Source organism: Trichomycterus rosablanca, chromosome 1, assembly GCF_030014385.1.
Source record: "Trichomycterus rosablanca isolate fTriRos1 chromosome 1, fTriRos1.hap1, whole genome shotgun sequence".
NCBI lineage: Eukaryota > Metazoa > Chordata > Actinopteri > Siluriformes > Trichomycteridae > Trichomycterus > Trichomycterus rosablanca.
This window is the reverse complement of record NC_085988.1, coordinates 37,826,287-37,848,987: the sequence shown is the minus strand read 5'-3', so window position 1 is coordinate 37,848,987 and position 22,701 is coordinate 37,826,287. Positions and strand designations below refer to the sequence as shown.

The 22,701-nt window shown below is 38.2% G+C and overlaps 1 protein-coding gene across 4 annotated transcripts; it reads right to left on the bottom strand.

The window, feature by feature from the left end:
• Positions 1 to 821: 821 nt before the first annotated feature.
• Positions 822 to 20,352, bottom strand: iqub (IQ motif and ubiquitin domain containing). Of its 4 annotated transcripts, none has more exons than XM_063002500.1 (12): positions 19,916 to 20,334; positions 18,740 to 18,874; positions 16,176 to 16,343; positions 15,848 to 16,023; positions 14,987 to 15,142; positions 14,684 to 14,894; positions 9,936 to 10,111; positions 7,788 to 7,958; positions 6,030 to 6,206; positions 4,883 to 5,131; positions 4,566 to 4,751; positions 822 to 1,210 (listed from the first exon to the last, which is right to left on the bottom strand). In XM_063002500.1, exons 1-12 carry the CDS (start codon positions 20,241 to 20,243, stop codon positions 1,043 to 1,045), a joined length of 2,301 nt encoding a protein of 766 aa, XP_062858570.1. In that variant the 5' UTR covers positions 20,244 to 20,334; the 3' UTR covers positions 822 to 1,042. The 4 variants fall into 4 exon arrangements, with proteins under 4 accessions (XP_062858570.1, XP_062858578.1, XP_062858594.1 ...); XM_063002508.1 differs by having other exon boundaries at positions 14,684 to 14,879; XM_063002517.1 differs by lacking the exon at positions 822 to 1,210 and adding an exon at positions 1,344 to 1,454 and having other exon boundaries at positions 19,916 to 20,352.
• Positions 20,353 to 22,701: the final 2,349 nt, after the last annotated feature.

Genomic DNA, 22,701 nt, shown 5'->3' with positions numbered 1-22,701 from the left:
ACTCATCTGACCACATTACACATTTCCACTGTCTTTCGGTTAATCTAAAATGAGCTCTGGGTCTTTCATAGAAGAGTTTTTATCTGTGTAATAGAGTTTCAGGTTGCTTTTCTTGATGCAGCGGTGGATGGTTTTTTAAAGTACATCTGAGCTGATGCGGCTATATTTATCATATTAGCATGACAGTTTCACAATATTATGCATTAGCATTCTTGCAGTTATAGTCCAGCGGCTAAGGTACTGGACTAGTAATCAGAAGGTTGCCGGTTCAAGCCCCACCACTGCCAGGTTTGAGCAAGGCCCCTTAACACTCTGATCTCTGCATTCCTCCACTTCTGTACAGGCTTCTCAGGCTACTAATCATGGTCCTTGCACAGCGCCAAAGACCCCACCCCTTTTATAGTCCTGTCTTTTACCACCCAACAGACAAGTGACCAATTTTGCCAGTGCTGGTGTGCTAGCAAAATATCCCGCTGCGCCACCTGGGTGCCAAGACTGCATTCTTGAAATATTAAGACTTTATTCTCGAAATCTAATATGAAAAACAATTTTAACAGTGGCTCTAAAACACTGTCTCGGAAACATTAAACTAAGCTGGAATTATTTGGACGAGGGAAATAGGAGGGGGTCAGAGGGCCAAGGTTTAAGAGTCATGGTTTGCTGCTGCTTTTATTACAAACCTAGCCGAAAATGAAGTTTGTATGACAAAGCTGGCAGTTCTATTAGCTGTAGTGTGAACTGGAATTATAATTTCACCAAACTTTGTGAAACAGACAACTGTGATGGATTTGTGCTTTAATTTCTGGAAAGAAATCTAAAAATAAAGGTCATTGGCTTTATTTTAATCCGGGTAGTCATTATAAATCCATTACAGAGTGAGTCACTTCCACTAAACCAGCACTTGTACATTAGTGAGGCATTGGTGTAAAACTGTAATTTAAAGTAGATTTGGAACTATTTGTATTGCTCTCTTAATTGTGCTGAGGAATAGTTTTAGAAATAGAAAACCAAAATGTCTTTAGCCTATAGTGTCTTAGCAAGACTACTTGGTCACATTAGAAAGTGAATTGGTGACCAACAGGCTGCTGTGGCCGGTAGGTTGTGATTTCACATCATGGAGATATTCAGCCATCACAGGGATCTGGGAGAAGTATTTCCGGGCGAGTGTGTGTTTATATTTGATGTTGCGGATAAACATCATGCCATATGCCTGCAAAAAAAGTAAATTGTAGTTAATTTTAATAGTAAATTGTAAACGATTATTCTGGCTACAATACATAAAACTAGATAAAAAAGACACACGAAATAGTGTGTAAACGTGTGTATATATTGGTCAAACCATTTAATAACTGGTGCATTATATTAAACAGACAGTCATGTAATCTTCATAGACACAAACATCTAAAAAAGCCAGTCCCTGGTTGCAACACTCACTGCTAAGTTCCAAACTGTTCCTGCAAGCAACATTCAAACATGGATTTTATTTGGTATCATTTGGAAAAATCAATCACACTTAAAAACACCATATGTATTTTAAAGCATTAACTTAATTGCTGTAAAGCACATCACTGTTGGACATGAGAGCAATGGAAACACATTTTTCAAGTTATGAGTTTTGTTTTATAATCTAGTAGTCTAATGGATACATCTAAATTCCAGAACAATGCTACAGTTGGCTACTAACTAGACAAATTTAATGTTCTGTTTTTCATTGTTTAGGCTGGGCTTGTTGGTTTAAATGAAGGAAAATTTTAGGACTGCAGCATAAAAACTAATTCTAGAATTTGTGTGTTTACTGGTGTGGAAAAACCATCAAAATTCCCTAAACTTGTTCAACACATTGGGAAAGAAATTGAAACACCAACCGTAGACCTAAGTGATGCCTGTGTGGCTAAACAGTGATAAATCTCTTTTTAAATCTAGTGGAAATCTATTTTAAAAGAATGAAGGCTGTTACAGCAATTAAGAAATATACTAAATCCAAATAGTTGCCAATGGTTTTGAATGTTTTTGAGCTATTAAGTGTCTATAAACCTTTGGCCTTCTATTGTTTTATTGTAATCAAATACTTCAGTCCTTGTTTATTCTTGTGCCCGTTACTGTGCTGGCCATTAGAGTTCAAGAGTTCATGAGAGGCTTTATTGTCATTTCAGCTATATACAAGTACATATTGAAAAGAAACGTTTCTCCAGGACCAGGGTGCAACACAGAACAAAAAGTGCAAGACAATACAATATACACAGTGAAGATAAAAAAACAGTACAATAAATACAAAAAGGCCTACAATAAATACAGAAGACATTTTTAATCTAAAAAGTAATTAAGGGAGACAAGTGTAGAGTTGATCATTACATGGTACTGAGTAAATGATAGATAAGGTAAAAACATATTCTGTAGCTTTTCTGTAGCCCAACTACTATCTGTGTTTTATCAGTTCCCATTCCTGGCTCAGTGTCTGTTTTTGACAGTGTAGCAATAGACACTGTGTATTTTGGATCAGGTGATCTGGTTATAAACAAGCACCTGTAATCAGAGTCTGGTACGTTTGTGGATCATTTGTGACGTCAGTGGTCATGGTCTATTAATCTGTAATTTAAGTGTGCTGGTGAATTGTGTAACTGCCATCACTACCAGTAAGATAGCGTCACTTGATGTTTGTTTTTGCAGCATTCCAGCTGTGTGATTAGAGTGAATCAGAACAGAAGTGTTTTAATCATACAGTGAACTGACATTAGAATACTTAACTAACAACGCAAGATGATTCAGAATGGTTCTCTGAAAGAATGTAGCAACATGATTATTTTGTTTTAGTTTAGATTACACTCTAATCTTTGGCATTTTAATTGTAATAAATTCAGTGCATTGTAGAACTTTTATTAATCCTATAATATTGTACACACTATAAAAAAACAAAACACATAAAATTAACTTGATTGGATTGTATCTCAAGTAACATTTGCACAAACAAATTACACAGTTGTTTGCAAAAGTATGTCTCCTCTTAATAACAGTATTTCAGCCACATCTATTGCTAACAAGGTGCTTTAAATTATGTGCTTTCAACTTTGTGGCAACACTTTCAGCATAGCTGTGCCCTGGTGAACAACGCAAAGTCCATAAAGGTTTGACAAGTATAACTGGAGTAACTCCAGTGGCCGGCACTGAGCCTTGACCTCTATACTACTGAACACTTTTGGGGTGAATTGGAACATCGGTTCAAAATTAAATATCAGTGACTCACAAATGTTCTTTTGACTAAATGGACACAACTTTCCTCAGACACAATCCAAAATCTTATAGAAGGCCTTCCAAATAGAGTGCAGGCTGTCATAGCCATTGGTTTTGTCCATATTGTCCTCAATTGCCACAATGTCAGGTAAAACAAAAAAATACATTTTAGTCAGTGCACCAAACCATGTTTCTGTTCTCTGATTAGATTTACCCCAAATAACACCTTAGTGCTTTATTTTTGTTTGAATGCTTTAATTACAGCCCCTAGTCTGACTTCGTTGGTTTTCCATACTAGGTAACCCTTAAGTTTTAAGCCATTTATTCATTATACTCAGTATTTTTTATACTGGTCAAATCACGGTCACACCAAGAGAAAGAACACAGCCTACCCTAGGAAGACCCATTGGAGGGCAGGCATACACCCTGGGCAGGATAGAATTCTTGTATCATGCAATATGGGCAAAAATCGACTTGTAAAACTGCAACAATTAGTTTGCTAAGTTTTCAAATGATTAACAAGTGTAATTAATAAGAAAGGTGATGTACCATAGTGATAAACACGCCTCTATCCCAATTCTTTTGTACATGTTGCAGGCATTAAATTCAAAGTTGGTATGTAAAAACAATCTTTTATTTGTACTGTTGTCAGTTAAATGTAGTTTCAAGAGAATTAGCAAATCAGATTCTTGTTCTTTATTGCATTTTATAAAATGTCACAACTTTTATGGAAATAGGGTTTGGAGGAAAGTATCCTCCCACCATCACCACCTACCTTGTGATTTTTGTTATTATCATTTATGGTTTGTCCCCTAAAAAGTTTCACATTTAACTCATTACTGCAATGAACAAAATTACAAAAGGCTTGATGGTTTTTAAGGTTTTCTTTAGTCAATGTGAGACAAGCCTTTATGGTCCTGTTGATAAGCAGTGAAAAAGGTTTCCATTTTTGCCCAGTGTAAATATAAATGTTGACCTTTTCCATTATGATGCATAATGGAAAAGAGCTGGATATATGCAATATGCAAAATTGCAAAATTGGAAAAAATCTGAATAAATACTTTTTTTCCACAGCACTGCAGTAATTTATAGTAAAAAGCATTTGTTAAATCGTGGTCTCCAGTTACTGACTGTGCCATTCTCTTCATTGGTTACCTTTAGATGCTTTGGTTTTCCAAAAACATGCTAGTTGATGGAGCGGCTGCTCTAAATTGCCTCTAGGGATAAGTAAGTAAGTAAATAATTGAGTGATAGTGGTGCCCTGTCCAGGGTTTGTTTCTGCCCTTTTTTGGGTGGGTTTTATTATTGTTATTATTATTGTTGAATGTTCAGCTTACTTTGTCTATGTCTTCAACCTTGAGGTGTGCGGCTGCCTCGTCCTTGGTGAGCAGTATGCAGTTCCAGGGGCTCCAGTCACAGTGCTTATCCCAGCGCACCATCAGCAGGTCAAGCAGGTCATCACAGGCACTCTGTGCAGACTGAGCCCTCCATACCACATCCACCAAATACCGAAGATCCGGCTCCTAATAAAGACACACATTCCCCACAGAAATCACACTACAATATTTGTTGCCCTTGAGTACCTAGCTGTGATATTTATTGGCACTAGTGATAATGATGACATTAGTGCATGGTGTATTTAAATGTGCTCTACCTGCAGGAGGTAAGGAATCTTGGTGTCTGGGTTGTACTCTGCCTCATCCTTGCACAGTCGTTTCAGGATAGTTTTATAATGGGAGAAATCCTCTCTTTGCCGAGCCTCACCATCCAGCTCTTTACAGCGGCAGCAGAGGCCCACAACACGAGAGTTCACTGTCAGGGCAAAGTCAGTGGAGGGCAGGTAGTTTCTGCAGCCACGGCAGTAATAAATGTTCTTTTTTAGGTCGGCTGCGTCTTGTGGCACCTGGTAAAGTAGAACAGTAAGATAAAGCACTAAAAAACATAGACAACAAAATGTATGTAGATATCTTTGTAAGTGGTAGAAATGATAGATATTTTAGTCACACCCTTAACAGTTTTTATCACCCTTATCCAGTTTTATTTTGGATCAAGAGTTGAAAAGAGCAGCTCTAGATAACTTTAATAGAGTTTATTACTGTAAAACAAAACTGCTCAAATTCTTTTTTACATCAAGAGAATGGCCTACACCAAGAGAATGGTACAAGTCTTAATGTTTGACCCCTCCAGTTTTGGTTCTGTTATATTGTATGATGTGTTATAAAGACATAGTTTGAATCTGCTTGTCTGGGCCTTTACTACATGCAGTAAGTCCTGCTTTTAGAATCCCATCATCAGAGTTTTTACTCAAAGACTCTTTATTTTATATAACCATTTTCTCCAATCCAACAAATAAATTCAGTATTTGTATTACTGGATGGACTGCTGAGCAGGCAGACACAGCACTCATATTTATAATATATATATATATATATTGTAATATACACGTTACAATATTAGTAATGATTGTTGTGTTTTCTTTATACTCAAGAATCACTATATACACATTGACTGATGGGTATGTACAATACCTTCTTGTGCTTAAATATTGGCCCACAGAGGTCTGCATTTCCTTATAAACACACACTTTCACCTTTAAATACTTTTGCACAGCTAAAGGTGTGATAATAAAATCACTGCAACATCATTTGCCATGCACTTTTCAGAGTTCCTTTTCAATCCATTACTAAAGCACCAGCAAATAATTAAATTACATCCCTAAAATATTTTATAAATAATAATAATAATAATAATGGTTTTGTATGCAAATGATATGAAGTAACTAATACTAAATCAGTACATGCCTGCAGGAATTTGGCCACCCGTGGGTTGAAAGTGGGTGTTTTGATGTACTGGAGGAAGAGAGTGGCAATCCTCTTTCTCAGCCCCTCTAAATTACTCTCCTTTACACCCCTTCTTAGAAGGTCAGCCTCTTGTTCAGTTAATGCCACAATCTCTTTAGTCAGGTTACAGTTGTGCTCCTTTTAACAGATACCAACACATACAATAATACAAATAAGTGACACATTGCATTTTATAAAGAATTTAAAGGCTTGTTTAATAATAGGCTAACACTTTATGTGCTAAATCCTTTTGGGTCTGAAAAAAAAGGAAAGATTTGGAAATTGTTGCTCATTGTTTTTAATAAGAAAGTAGAAAGAAATTTAGCTGTCTGTGAAAAAGAACAAGTGTAAATATCCTATATAGATGAACAACCACTATACTAATATTAACTGTTTACCTATACCAGTTCTACTATGACCATCTAAAAAATGCACTAAATGCCCTGAGGACAAAATCACATCAAATGCTATGAAAATGCAATATAAAAATTATTAAATAATTAATCCTACATTATAAAGCAAACAGTTTTAATGTGTTTTTTTCTCTCCAAATGAGAAATTTATGCACTGTTACTTTATATTTGATTAACTTATTCATATAAAATTGGACCTGTGGCATATGCAAAAGTTTGGATACTTTCCTAGTCTTGTACCTTAATTAATGCATAACACCACCCACTCTTTAGATTGCTCACATAATAGGAAGATAAGGTTAGAATGGAGTTTGAATTGGCCGAAATCACAGTACAGTATAGTCGAAGAACTGCATAGATCCATGTCTCCAATTCCGGTGTGGCTGTTAAAGGTCTCTATAGCACAAGTCACAGCAAAACATTCTCATGGCATATTGTCACTTTAAAGAGGATTTAGTTATCACAGAGTTGACTAGTATCTACCACACAGACCCTGAAACTGTGGGACTGTGCTATTGACCTGCTCTCAGGGGGCTACTTTTCCCTGGTCTAGAGTTTACCCTCCTCAAACATTGAGACCACTGTCATGGAAAAATACTTTCAGAAGGCCCTTGGGCAAGGGTTCATCTGACCCCCCAAATCATTTATGTCTGCTGGGATCTTGTTGGTGGAAAAAAGGATGGAGGCCTAAAGCCATGTATAGACTATTGTGGTCTTAACAAGATCACCAAGTTCCACACCCGCATGCACTAGAACAACCTGATGAGTGTAAAACCTCATAAATAGAAGAAGGTATGAATAGTAGGGCAATACATTGATAGATCATAGGGCAAGCACAAAAGAGAATTTTGGGATTTTCAGATGAATTACTTTCACAGGAATTAGGGGAAGGACATTTTAAATGATATTTATTTGTAGTTGTTTTTCTATTATTTGAGAAAAAAAGTATTGTTTCTAGGGAAACAGGAAAAGGAAACTTGAAAGTGCAGATTATGGGATGATTGACAAATAAAAAATGGCATTTATGCAATAATTTTACAGACAACACCTAATTTACATAATACAAGCAATCTGTACAATCTCTAAAGAGATTAACCTAAAACACAGTAACCAAAGAGAGCTCATGCAGCCCTTTTGAAACTAACAGATGAAAACATAGAAGAACCTGAAAGCTGATGTCAACCAAAATCTGTTGCATACTGAGACTGTAAGCAGATTAGCACACTGGGTCAATTATTTTATTAAGGATAGAATGTTTACAAATGAGCGTAATAAAAAGTATAGTTTGTGTAAAGATGTGTGTTACCTTGACAGTTTGTTTAAGTGTAAGCAGCACATCAAGACGCTCCTCCTGGTTCAGGTCCTTTAGTGTAATGCTGCAGTAGAGGTCCCGAAGCTCTTTTGCCCTGATGGTGTTTGGTGTGTCCATCTGGGTAATTTTCCCATCAAATGCTCGCCATTGCTTAGAGGCAGCACACTGCACCAAGAGTAAACAGAAATAAGTGGTCAAAATATTTGTGTACTTTCATACTGCTAATAAATTCGAATATGCCCCAGCCCAAACAAATACAGTCCACAAGTATTCTTCCTTTAACAATACAGAACATCAACACATACAACATAATATATATATACATAATACATATATTTATCACACTTTTATTACGTGTAAAAGCAAAACTGTACTAATATTCATTTTTCATATTCAATATTCATTCACTAATATGTTTTTAACAACTGTGTCATCTTGGTCTGGGTTGCTGTGGGTCCAACTTCACACAGAAACACTAGGTGCATGCCAGGAACTTATCATATATAGAGCAAGGATTAAACCCGTGCATGTGAGTCTCATGTTGCTGTGTGGCACCCGCTGTACAGTTTTGTAAAACTATAAAATGAGACAAGGAGAACTTAGAAATAACAAAATAGCTTTAAAATGCTTATTTTTTTTAAAGGTTATATTCCAGTTAACTTCTGAAACAACCAAATTCCCCTTATAAAGATTAAAGTATTTGTAACCTTAAACTTAAGAACTGGTTGTATCTCTACTGCAACCAGACACCTTACATAACTGGAGACCAGTCATTTTACATCACTGTGAAGGAATGTTGTCCCACTCTTCTTTCCATAATTACTTTAATTAGCCTCATTTTGTGAGCTTTTACGCATGAACCAACTGATCAAGTTCGGGCCACAGCATTATAATATGGGAATTTGCTTTTGTGCTTCAGATCTTTGCCATGCTGCATAATCCAGATGTACATTAGCTTTAGGTTACAGATCAATCACCAGACTCACTCCTACAGAATTATAATCCGTTCCCTATTATCAATTACATGTTTTAAAAAACTTTTTTTAAAACATGCATTTTGTTTTACCGTAGATTATCTGTTATATTGTGAATCCTGTCTGAAGATGTAAAACAATTAAGTATGACAAATATGGAAAAAATACAAAAAAACTGATAGGGGTAAAAATGTTTTTTAAAGCTCTGTATCACTCATATTCTGATTCCTTTATTGGTTTGCTTATTGTAACTGCTATTCTGATCAGGGTTGCAGTAAGTCTGGATCTTGGATCATAGAAACACAGTAAATAAGGGGGCCAAACAATTTTAGGGCATCACACACTCATTTGTCTTTCTTTATTAATTTGCTCTTTCTTACTTTAGTGACTGCTTTACATCAATCAGGTTTGCTGTAGATTCTGGGCATAGCCCAAAACACTAGGTGCAAGGCAGAAATTCACCTGGACATCAGTATACCAGGACACCAATCCATCACAGGGTATCAGACACTCACTCTCTTACAACATTTCAATACTAACCCCCCCAGAGACACTAACTGTAGCAAATCCAGAACTCTTTTCTGCACAGTCTGTAAGGCCGGTATTGCGGGCCGCCCTAGAATTAGCTTTCTTACTCAGTTAAGCATCACAACAGTGAGGAATACATGAAATGCAGCAGAAATAAATCTTTTGTTATCACATTAGAGCAAATGTCTCAATACTGTAGCATAATAGCAAATGTCTTTACAAAAGGTTACAGTGCTTTCCATCTCTGCTGATTACAAACAACATCATGCAGTATATATGCTAAAGAAATAGGCTGCTATGGTAATAATTGCTATGGCAAATTGGTGTACCCTTAGCTATTAAAAAGTGTACTCCAGCACTTTGAAACACTAAGTAATATGGTAAGCCTATTGTTTTTTAATATTATTTTTAAGTGTTTTGTTTATTTACTTTAGCTGTAGATACTGTTTGTAATGTGTTAAACGCATCCAGCATTAAATAGGGCTTGTTTTAGAAAGACTGCAGCATGTATTTAGAGCTGTTAATAGCTCTAAACATAAACTCATTAGAGACCATGACACCAACCTGTAATAAACATTTTAGTGAAGTATGCTTCTTCTTTTCCACATATAAACAAAGTAGGAAATAAATAATGAAGAACCTTGTCGAGAAATGCTTGCACTGCTTTCTCTTGGTTTCTCTCTCCTGCAGCAATGCGGTGGCGTTCTATAGATGCTATGAGCTGAGTCTCTTGTTCCAAAAGAGCACACAGAGCTGCTTTCCTCTCTGCTCCACACAGACTGGCATTAATGTTCTCCAACTCCTCCTGCCTCCACTCTAACATACACATAGAAGTACAAGTTTGCTCATTATATTGCTTTATTATATTAATATTTTCAGAAAAGACTAATTAACCAATATATTACATAGTATATCCTATTATAAATCATATTTGTAATATTATTATTTTTTTATTAGCTTAGTTTTTGTGGCTCTGAGACAGAACAGTGAGCGATAAAGTACTGTGAGCATATTAATCAAATACTGTGCTTTTTTATTAAATATGGTCACTTCAGGAATTTGTGATTGATGCTAATTCACTGGGCAATTTCAACCAATCACTGCATTATTTGTACAATATATGAAGATAACAAGGAGCAAATTGATGAAAACAGGTTTTATAATGATAAACACAACTGTATCCAGAATTTACTGTCATGTAAAGGATTTAAATGAAACATTGCTTTCATTTTTGTGGTTGACTGTTGCTTCTATTTTGTTATTTCCTGGTAATTTCCTCCAGCAACACACCACTGACAAAAAACACTCACTCACTCACTGTCTTAACCGCTTATCCAACTAGGGTCGCGGGGAGGGGGGGAGATGGTGGTGCTGGAGCCTATCCCAGCTTTTCAATGGGCACAAGGCACACAGTAACACCCTGGACAGGGCGCCAGTCCATCGCAGGGCAGACACACATACACACACATACACACACACACATACACACACACATACACACATCCATTCAGCTATAGGGCAATTCAGTGTCTCCATTTAACCTGACTGCATGTTTTTTGGACTGTGGGAGGAAACCGGAGCTCCCGGAGGAAACCCACGCAGACATGGGGAGAACATGCAAACTCCAAACAGAAAGGACCCGGAGCACCCTGCCTGGGGATCAAACCCAGGACCTTCTTGCTGTGAGGCAACAGTGCTACCCACCGAGCCGCCCCGACAAAAAAAAAAAAACAGAGCAAACTAATCCCTAAATAGTTTACTGTATTTTACATTATTAATATCGTTGTGATATTTAAGTTAAAATAAACATGTGACTTCCCCATTATATCTATTTATTTATGCATTTTCTCAAATTTTTTCCCATTTTTCACTCTGCACAGGCACCTCTATCTGCTAACCAGGGTCTTTGCTGTGCTTTTGAAGACCCCGCCCACATAGTCTGGTCATCCCATCCTAGCGGACACAGTGGCCAATTAGTGTCTGCTGCTGGCACTGCCAATTATGCCACAGCTTATACTCCTGTCATAGGCCAAGAGAACACAGTTGGTGCTGCTCTCTGAGTAGAAGGAGTACAATTGCTGGTCTGAGTGATTCAATACTTAAATTAAGGCATTTTCATTTTGTATTAGTACCTGGTTAAAAAGTGGATTCAGGGGTCTGTTTTCACAGATACACAGTTAGTTTGTGAGGCGTTTGCATAGACACTAAGATTCCAGCAGTAAAATTAGTAACCAAGCGCTTATATAAACAGCATCCACCAAGCATTTTTATCCTCTTCATAGTCTAAGCCCCTTTCAGAGAAAACAACTCCAGAAAAAACACAAGCAGGTGCATTTTTTTTTTTTAGCCTTTTCAAAAATGTTTTTGTGATGTCTTCCTTATTAAAGTTCTGTCCTATAGGGTTGAGTGTCTGGGCAGTAAATAAAGATATGTTTTACTGTTAGGGGTGTATCGCAAGACTGGTGCACTTTCTCCTGATAATGATGTTTGTGTGTTAGGTTTGAGTCTGTTTAGGGAATAGTGTGGTCTCCTCCTGTTGATGTTTGGTAAGATTATATATAGTTTGTTGAGTGCATTTCTTCCCATCTCTCATGCCACATGGATTTAAAGTATGCTTTTATTGAAAAGTAGCGTCCGCTGGGGGTACATGGCATATGGTGATGTCTTTTCCTGCTGTCTTTTTAGCGAGTTGGTCCGCCTTTTCGTTTCCAAGGAAACCTCAGTGGCTTGGAAACCAGCAAAAGATTAGTTGGTATTTTTGTTTTCTTAGTTTTTTCTCTGCGGCGAGGAGTTCGGTAATAATGTGGTGATCTATTTTAGGGAATTCCATGGCTTGCAGGGAAAGTCTTCTGGAAGATCTTGTATGAAGTTCGTGTCGAGTAGTAGTGAGTAAGCTTCTGCTGTAAGAATGGAGCAGATGCTGTGGTGATGGTCAGTGGTATCTGGAATCTGGTTTTCTTTTTCAATATTTTTACTTTCTTCGTCCAAAGTTAGGTTAGGCTTTGGGTGTAGAACCCTTAGTTTGCAAAAGTGGTTGCAGGTTGTTTTAGTTTTGGAGATCTTTCAACCGTTTTGTATGTTGGTTGTTCTACTGTTGGTTGGTGTCATCCCCTGCTACATATGCAGTGGTTGTCTACATACAAACAGCTTATGATGTGTGGGTGAAAGGATTGTACGACATTGTTAATTCTGATATTGAAAAGGGTTACTAATAAGATGCTGCCTTGCAGCACTCTCAGTTCTAGTTTATTTAGGTCTTTACCCTGACCTTGAACTTTCTGTCTGTTATGAAGTTCAATATGAAGACTGAACTCATCCCCATAGGCCCATTTGTTGCATATTTTTTACACGTCTCCACGTGTGGTCGTAGGCTTTCTCTAGGACGGAAAACTCTGCTGTTCAGGCTTTTTGCTGATAAAGTCATCTCTGATGTACACTTCTATTCTGATGTGGTTGTCCACAGTGCTCCAACCTCTGCTTTGGTTTAAGTTATTTTGCTACATGAACCATACTAAACCATACTGGTTTACCATTCCTTCTAAGGTTTTGCAAAGCTTGTCAGAGTAGTTGTTAGGGTTTCTGTGGTCCTTTTATGGTTCGGAGATTGGGATAATTGTTGCCTCCTTTTGCTGCACTGGGATTCCCCTGGGGGAACATTTAGGGTTTATATTGTTTAGGAGTGTTAAGCGTGCAGTGTGGGGTTATTGCTTTAAAAATTTATAATGAATCATTTCTAGGCCAACTGCAGTGTCATAGCATATATGAATGGGCATTAAGAGTTCTTCTATGGGAGTTACTCAAGTAAAAATGGGGCCTTTTCCAGTCGTGAAACTCCTTTGGAATTCGGGAAGAAAGCTTATTTTGAGAGAGCTGGATGCAAATTTATTTGCCACTTCATTTTCTATTTCTTTTTCAGCAGTTAGGAGGGTTTATTTGCATATTAGATATTGTATTTGGGTCTGACTTCCTTTATTTTTCATGTTGCAGATCATATTCCACACCATTTTGATTGATGTATTGATTTTATGAGGCAAACTTTTCCCATGTTTTTTGTTTGTTTGTTTTGGTTTATTATCCTGCTGGCCTGTGTTCTACAGATTTTAAGTTTAATGAGGTTTTTTTGTAGTGTGATATTTGTCAAACATATTTTCTGCTTTCTTTTGAGTTTTGCATTCATTATTAAACCACAGATTGTGGGGTTTCTGGGTTTTGGATATTACTCGATTGACCCTTAGCCAATGCGTTCTGGAGGTTCTTAAAATTAATCAAGACAACCCTGACTTTTTCACAGAATATACACAGATCAGCCATAACATTAAAACCACCTCCTTGTTTCTATTTTATCAGCTCCACTTACCATATAGAAGCACTTTGTATTTCTACAATTACTGACTGTAGTCTGTTTCTCTGCATGCTTTGTTAGCCCCCTTTCATGTTGTTCTTCAATGGTCAGGACCACCACAGAGCAGGTATTATTTGGGTGGTGGATCATTTTCAGCACTGCAGTGACACTGACATGGTGGTGATGTGTTAGTGTGTGTTGTGCTGGTATGAGTGGATCAGACACAGCAATGCTGATGGAGTTTTTACATTTACATTTTTGGCATTTAGTAGACGGTTTATATTCAAAGCAACTTACAGTTGCGACAGTATACAATCTAACCAATTGAGGGTTAAGGGCCTTGCTCAAGGGCCCAACAGTGGCAACCTGGCAGTGGTGAGGCTTGAACCGGCAACCTTCTGATTACTGGACCAGTACCTTAACCACTAGGCTACAGCTGCGCTCACTTAAACACCTCACTGTCACTGCTGGACTGAGAATAGTCCACCAACCAAAAATACCCAGCCAACAGCGCCCCGTGGGCAGCGTCCTGTGACCACTGATGAAGGTCTAGAAGATGACCAACTCCAGCGGCAGCAATAGATGAGCGATCGTCTCTGACTTTACATCTACAAGGTGGACCAACTAGGTAGGAGTGTCTAATAGAGTGGACAGTGAGGGGACCCGGTATTTAAAAACTCCATCAGCATTGCTGTGTCTGATCCACTCATACCAGCACAACACACACTAACACACCACCACCATGTCAGTGTCACTGCAGTGCTGAGAATGATCCACCACCTACATAATACCTGCTCTGTAGTGGTCCTGGGAGTGTCCTGACCATTGAAGAACAGCATGAAAGGGAGCTAACAAAGCATGCAGAGAAACAGATGGACTATAGTCAGTGATTGTAGAACTACAAAGTGCTTCTTTATGGTAAGTGGAGCTGATAAAATGGACAGTGAGTATAGAAACAAGGAGGTGGTTTTAATATTATGGCAGAAGCATTAGTTCTTTTTCATTATTTCTCCACCCCCCGATAAATATAACATATACATACTTACTTTCTAGTGCATTATATAGCAAGGAAAAGTCTTCCTTTTTCTCAGGATTCATTCTCCTGTAGTACTCGGCTTTGATCTGTTTCTCTTTTTCCTCCACCTTTCTCCTTTCCTCTTCTTCCATCCAGGCCAGTCTTAGCTTTCTCTCCTGTCTCAAATGAGCCATGAACTGCTGGGCCAGCCAGCGCCTGGTGTATGTCTGTATAGTTATTACCTCAAAACATCAAACAAATCAAAACACAGACAAGTCAAATCCACATCTCTTGAAAGAATCCAGCAAATGCACATACTCAGCCAAACACATACAGCTTTGAGCCTTTTGTTGTGGTACTCATCTGCAGTGAAGTACATCCCCGGTGTGATGAGTTTGTCCTTCATGTTGGACATGTAGCAGCCAATCTTAGTCATCTGAGTGGAAGTGTCGATGGAGCACTGTTGGGCCTGACTTTTCACCTCCACTGTCTGTTGACAAGAGCTTACAGGTTTAGAAAGCAATCAAAAAGGAGACATACATCTGCGATAAACACATTTTATACTTAATGTCCTGGTGTGGGTGGTCAATTGTAATCAAATAACCACATAACTATGAGGTATGCCATCATTTAGAAGCTGCTAGATTACAGGTGATAATGACTCCAGACAAGTAAGTTTTACATTACAATGGACTCAGAGGCTGCAATTCTACCAGAAAAGTCAGAAAAAAATAAGAAATCAGAAAGCTTGACTGGGTTTTGGTACTAATCACAAAATAAGGAAAAATTGAGGAGCATGGGTCTTCCCTTTAAGACACTGACAGCTGGTTTACAGCGCTCTATGCCTCAGGAAAACACTAAATGATACAAATAAATAGCTTGGTCATTTACGTGGGTGGGTTGAGGTTTGCCACTTTGCAGTAGTCCAACAGTTTAAGAATGATGTTTTTCAATGCATGATTTTAAGGAATATAAGGCTTTTCCATCTACATAACATCATAACATATTTAAAAGATTCTCAACTATTAAGTATTGGTGTCCTCAGATCCTTAAAAATGATAGAATATTATCATAAGGAAAAGTAATATAACACAGTGTTAAACATGCCTCTAACCAAAATTTGTTAAAACATAAACTACCTTGTCTTTGCACTAGTCTAGACACTACAAAACATACATAATTATGCAACCTCTACCTGTGTGTCTCTGCTGAACATCTTTACTCCCCTATCAGGCCTTCTCCTGGTCATAGTCTGTACTGCAGCATGATGGTACTCAGTGTTGGTGACCTTGTGGCAATATCCTCCCAAAAAAGCTTTCTTTTGTGTAGCTCTCTCAATCTCAACCACCACATCTTGATAAGTTTCATCGCCTGGGGGTTAACACAGAGTGAAAAGGCAATACAGCAGTACAAACAGACAAAGAAAAGTGAAAGCAGTCGATTTGTTCATTAGCAACAGAGCTCCCGAGATACCTATAAAAATAATGTTGTTGTAATGTGCGAAGAACAAATTCAAAGCTGACCTGCTTGTACTCGGACAGCAATGACATCAGGCATGGTGCACTCCTGCTGAGGTTTTACAGGTTTGATGGGGTAATTCTCCGGATCTAATGAGCTCATCTCAAACTGGACTGTGGTGAGTGGCTGCACTCCAAGGCTCATCAGGGTCTCATGATCATCCACAGCCTTGCCTTTTTTAATCAGCACAGACACATTTTACTTGAAACTCATCACAAATCAGGCCCACTTAACATTTACTAAAAATCACATCCACTAATTAAAAGGACAAACCTAAATAAAAGTAGAGAAATGTAGTGACTGAACATTTGTTTGGAATGAAATTTGAGGTTCACTGGTCTGATTAGAGAGACAGGTCATTGCAAATCTGTACAAAATTATTTAAAATATGAGGGAACATTTCCATCCTTATAAAAGTGGTCATTTGTCAGAAAGACAATTCCCCTCCCCACACGGCACCAGGGATCTCTAAATGACTGATGAGTATGAACACCACTGTTAGACATAACGATTATAAAACATTAATTAAGGGTACGTCTTTTAAAATAATGCTGTTTTACACCTCCAGTATAGTTCCTGATGAATGTATAATCTACCTAAGGCAAACTGAAGCTGTTAATTGGCTCACAGTGGCATAACACCTTATAATACACATTTTTTACTTTATGTTTGTATCTCCTATAATTTTTCACAATCTGTATGTAATACCTAAATATATTTATGAAGTACTATAAAAAGTATTTGAATAATGCTAATTTACTTTATTTTTGCATATAGGTTTTCAGTTCTCAAACAAAATGTTTTAAACTAAGGAAAAAATGAGATTATTAACTACAGGGAAAATATTATGCAACACCCATATCTCCATGTATAACTCTTATTTAAAAAAGTTTTCAGACCCATTGGTGTGGTACTCCAAATTGTGTTCAGGTGCAAGTTAAATTGCTTGGACAGTTTGGAATTGCATTGCATATAAAACATTATCTAAGGCTAAGTGTTTACAGGACCACAGTAAAATTTTGAAATGAAAAAAGCTTGGTGCATGCTTAAACCTTCCTAGAGTTGGGCATCTGGGAAAAAAGCCTAGTTCAAGGTAAGAAAGAACCCAATTATTCACTCTAAAAAGTTCCAAATGTCCTATGCAGAGATGAAAGCTACTTCTGGGGAGAGACAGCCATCTCTGAAACAAAAATCTGGTCTTTACAGCCAAGTGGCCAAGTGGCAGGACAATAGCCATGGCTGGGTAAAAGGCATATAACAGCCTGCTTTGTAACTGATAAATGACATGTAAGGGATGAAGAATGAAGATTCTCTGGTGTGATGAGACAGCAGTGTAACTTTGGGCAGAACAGCAAGCAAGTCCAACCGAAAGCAAGCACTCCACATCACCTGGCTAAAACCATCCTTATTGAAAGGCATGTTGGAGACAGCATCATGCTACAGGGGGCTTTGTGGAATTGTGGAAAGTAACTTTATTTTCCGAGTACATGCGAACTAGAAGTCAACAGTTTACCATTTACCATGACAATGACCCAAGTAACAGGCGTAACAACACTGGAGTTGTTGCTGAGCAAGTTTCTGAATGTTCCTCAGAGGCCCAGCCAAAGCCCATTCTAAAACCACACTGAACAACTGTGGAGAGGCCTAAAGATGTCACAGATGCTTGCCATGCAATATAAGAGAGGACCTGCCATTAAAATGAGATAAACTGCACAAATGCAGATGTGCAAAGCTTGGAGAGTCATATACAAGAATACTTGCAGCTGTAATTGCTGCTAAAGGGGTTTAAAGTATTAAATAAAGGGTAGGAATACTTTTATGGATATCTTTTTGGTTTGTTTGTTTACCTTACAAAAACATTTTCATTTTGTCAGTAGGGGTGATTAAGTGATGACTGTCAGAGAAAAGACAAATTATACCCATTCAAAATCAAATATTGTATATGCAAACCCTGTTTCCAGAAAAGTTGAAACACTTTCTAAAGCAGTCAGTTCAATTACAATGTTTCTTAGAACAAGATTGCAAACAAAAAGGTCTTTCACCATCTACAGTTTATAATATTATATAAAAAAAACATTTAGGAAATCAGGGCGAAATCTTGGTGCATAAAGATCAAGGGTTGAAACCACTGCTGAATGTGCGACCAGTAATGGACATAACCATAAAGGCTCGGGAGTACTTTGGAATGTCTTTGTCAGTTATACAGTTCATCCCTGCATCAAGAAATGCAACCTGAAACTGTATTATGCAAGAAAAGAAACCATATAATAATATTGTGCAGAAATGCTCACGAGTCTCTGGGCCTGAAGTCGTCTGAAATGGACTTTATGTGCCAAAGACCATCCAAATTGGTACCTTTGAATTGTGCAAAAACCAGCATCTGTGATGGCATGGGAGTTAATCAGTGCCAGTGTCATGGGTGATCTGCATATATGTGAATTTACCATTAATGCGACAGCTTATGTTTGTTGATACATACAGTGCAATAAAGACATACTGCATACACACAATGTTTATTATGTTTGTTATAATTTTACTTAGAATTGATAGAAGTAAAAAATAAAGTTACCATCTAGTGTGATCTGAATAATGTCCGCTGGTACTCTAAGCTCATTTGCAAAATGATTCTTCAGATCCTGGGTGGTTAGGCCTATGCTAAAGGCCACAGTCATCATGTGTCCATCTGGCATTAATAAGATTTTAACTGGAAATATATGAAACAAAAGGCATAATAAAGCTTTGGGTGTTTGATTTGAGTGCATTAAAGTAAGAAAACTCTATTGATATATCTTAAAACAATGCAATGAATTTTTAGACCATAATGCTTTAAAAATCCTTGGCTTTATGTTAGAACAGAGTATCCTGACCTAAGTTTTTTTAAATCCATTTTTCAACGTACAGAAGATACAGGAATACATCTAAAGTCTCATTTTGCAACTTTACTTTTCTTCACATTCAGCATTTGGCAGGTGCTAAACAAGTGGTCACATTAGGCTTAGTTAGAATAGTATGTCTTGGCTAGTCTGAACACTGACTTAATGAATTATTTAGCCAAATGAGCTTAAATGCTAAACTTGTTTGGCATTTCTGTTAAATTTATTTGGGTGGTTTTAATACTTGCCTGCAGTGAAAGCCTGCTTGGTTGCATGGGCATCAGTTCTGGAAACCCCTAATTTGGGTGGTGCTTTAGAGACTTAAGCAATGCACCATGCCTATGTCCTTTCTGTGCGGAGTTTGCATGTTCTCCCCGTGTCTGCGTAGGTTTCCTCCCACAGTCGACAAACATGCAGTCAGGTTAATTGGAGACACTGAATTGCCCTATAAGTGAATGGGTGTGTGTATGTGTGTCTGCCCTGTGATGGACTGGCGCCCCGTCCAAGGTGTTACTGTGTGCCTTGCGCCCATTGAAAAGCTGGGATAGGCCAATCAGAATGCATGTGAACCAGTTCTGTTCTGGTTCAATAGTGATGTAAAACTTTGGACAGTCTTTACCTTAGGGATAAAACTGCTGGGAGTGTTGCACGTTATTGCTGACAGCTAGTGTAGGTTTTAATTAGTTAAAAACACAACAATGCTCAGTGGCATTGTTGTTTAAGCACGATACTTTAGGTTTTATTGTAATGGTGCTGTGTTTACATTTAAGTATTGAATTACTCTAGGCTTTATTTAACTTCTCATCTGCACCCTTACACTTAAGACAAGTGCAAAATATATGAATGTTGAGAAACCCCTGTAGCAAACTCACCTGTTGCTGTGGAGTTTATTGTATCATTAGGAGGTTTGATTACTTGGTTATCATGTGCTCTGACTTTGTCCTGACTTGTTTCAGTTGTTAAACTCTGATCTGAAGTCAGTAATGCAGCTGTAGATGAAGTGCGGATCTCCACCTTCAGCTCCTGGTGAGTAGCGGTGTGTTCTTCTTCCTCCACCTTCTGTTGTGCAATGTCAGTTTGAGTAATTTGGTTCAGCACCTCATGGTCTGTGTGTTGGAGATTCGCACCTGAATCTGTCTCTATAACGTTAACGTTCACCACCTCCAACGAGCTGTCGGGTTTAGCTTGTAGCTCTGACATTGTTCACTTATATAGTTGAAGTTAGACTGACTTTTACTGGTGCTTTAGCTTTTTATGTTACCGTTTATTTCACCATACAGTAAAACTGATTCAATATTATCAAAGAAATGCGTTTAGGAAGAATTGTAAAAGAGTAAAAACCGATATATCGACCATATTTACACTTCTTGGCGCTGAAGCTGCAGTGTTTGAATGCTACTATGGTAACTGCGATGTCACGTGATTCGGCTTCTTTTATTGGCTCAAACGCGCGTCTATACCCGTTACCAACACAGTATCTGAGCCACACAAAGTGTATTGAATTACATCTTGCGAACTTAATACGTACGGTTGACCGGTTTTAGACACACACACACACACACACACACACACATATATGTGGCCAAAAAAAAGGTCACACACTGTAATATTTGGTTGGATCGCCTTTAGTTTTGATTACCACACACATTCGCAGTGGCATCGTTTCCACAAGCTTCTGCAATGTCACAACATTTATTTCTGTCCAGAGTTGCATTAATTTTTCCCCAAGATCTTGTATTGATGATGGGAGATTTGGACCACTGCACAAACTCTTCTCCAGCACATCCCAAAGATTCTCAATGGGGTTCAGGTCTGGACTCTGTGGTGGCCAATCCATGTGTGAAAATGATGTCTCATGCTCCCTGAACCACTCTTTCACAATCTGAGCCCGATGAATCCTGGCATTGTCATCTTGGAATATGCCTGTGCCATCAGGGAAGAAAAAAACCATTGATGGTATAACCTGGTCGTTCAGTATATTCAGGTAGTCAGCTGACCTCATTCTTTGGGCACATAACGTTGCTGAACCTAGACCTGACCAACTGCATCAACCCCAGATCATAGCACTGCCCCCACAGGCTTGTACGGTAGGCACTAGGCATGATGGGTGCATCACTTCAGCCTTCTCTCTTCTTACCTTGATGCGCCCATCACTCTGGAACAGGGTAAATCAATCATTTAAGAGTTTTTTCTGACCACATTCCTTCCTCGAAGATGATGTTTCCCCACTGTCCTTCCACTTTTTAATAATGCGTTGGACAGTTCTTAACCCGTTTTAGTAGTTTCAGCAATCTCCTTAGATGTTTCCTCTGCTAGATGCATGCCAATAATTTGACCCTTAAGAAACAGATTAACATCTTTTCCACGACCACAGGATGTGTCTTTCGACATGGTTGTTTAACAAATGGGCCAGTGATAGCTCAGTGGTTAAGGTACTGGACTAGTAAACAGAAGGTTGCCGGTTCAAGCCCCGCCACCACCAAGTTGCCACTGTTGGGTCCTTGAGCAAGGCCCTTAACCCTCAATTGCTCATTGTGTAAGTCGCTTTGGATAAAAGCGTCTGCTAAATGCTGAAAATGTAAAATGTAAACAAATGAGAAGCTACTCACTGCATCAGTTAGGGTTAAATAACTTGTTGCCAGCTGAAACATAATCACCCATGCAGTAATTATCCAATGGGAGGCTCTTACCTATTTGCTTAGTTAAATTTTGCTTATGTTTTTGGCAGGGCAGTGTATATATACTGTATATATATATATATACAGGTCCTTCTCAAAAAATTAGCATATTGTGATAAAGTTCATTATTTTCCATAATGTAATGATAAAAATTAAACTTTTATATATTTTAGATTCATTGCACACCAACTGAAATATTTCAGGTCTTTTATTGTTTTAATACTGATGATTTTGGCATACAGCTCATGAAAACCCAAAATTCCTATCTCAAAAAATTAGCATATTTCATCCGACCAATAAAAGAAAAGTGTTTTTAATACAAAAAAAGTCAACCTTCAAATAATTATGTTCAGTTATGCACTCAATACTTGGTCGGGAATCCTTTTGCAGAAATGACTGCTTCAATGCGGCGTGGCATGGAGGCAATCAGCCTGTGGCACTGCTGAGGTGTTATGGAGGCCCAGGATGCTTCGATAGCGGCCTTAAGCTCATCCAGAGTGTTGGGTCTTGTGTCTCTCAACTTTCTCTTCACAATATCCCACAGATTCTCTATGGGGTTCAGGTCAGGAGAGTTGGCAGGCCAATTGAGCACAGTAATACCATGGTCAGTAAACCATTCACCAGTGGTTTTGGCACTGTGAGCAGGTGCCAGGTCGTGCTGAAAAATGAAATCTTCATCTCCATAAAGCTTTTCAGCAGATGGAAGCATGAAGTGCTCCAAAATCTCCTGATAGCTAGCTGCATTGACCCTGCCCTTGATAAAACACAGTGGACCAACACCAGCAGCTGACATGGCACCCCAGACCATCACTGACTGTGGGTACTTGACACTGGACTTCAGGCATTTTGGCATTTCCTTCTCCCCAGTCTTCCTCCAGACTCTGGCACCTTGATTTCCGAATGACATGCAAAATTTGCTTTAATCCGAAAACAGTACTTTGGACCACTGAGCAACAGTCCAGTGCTGCTGTTTCTGGTTC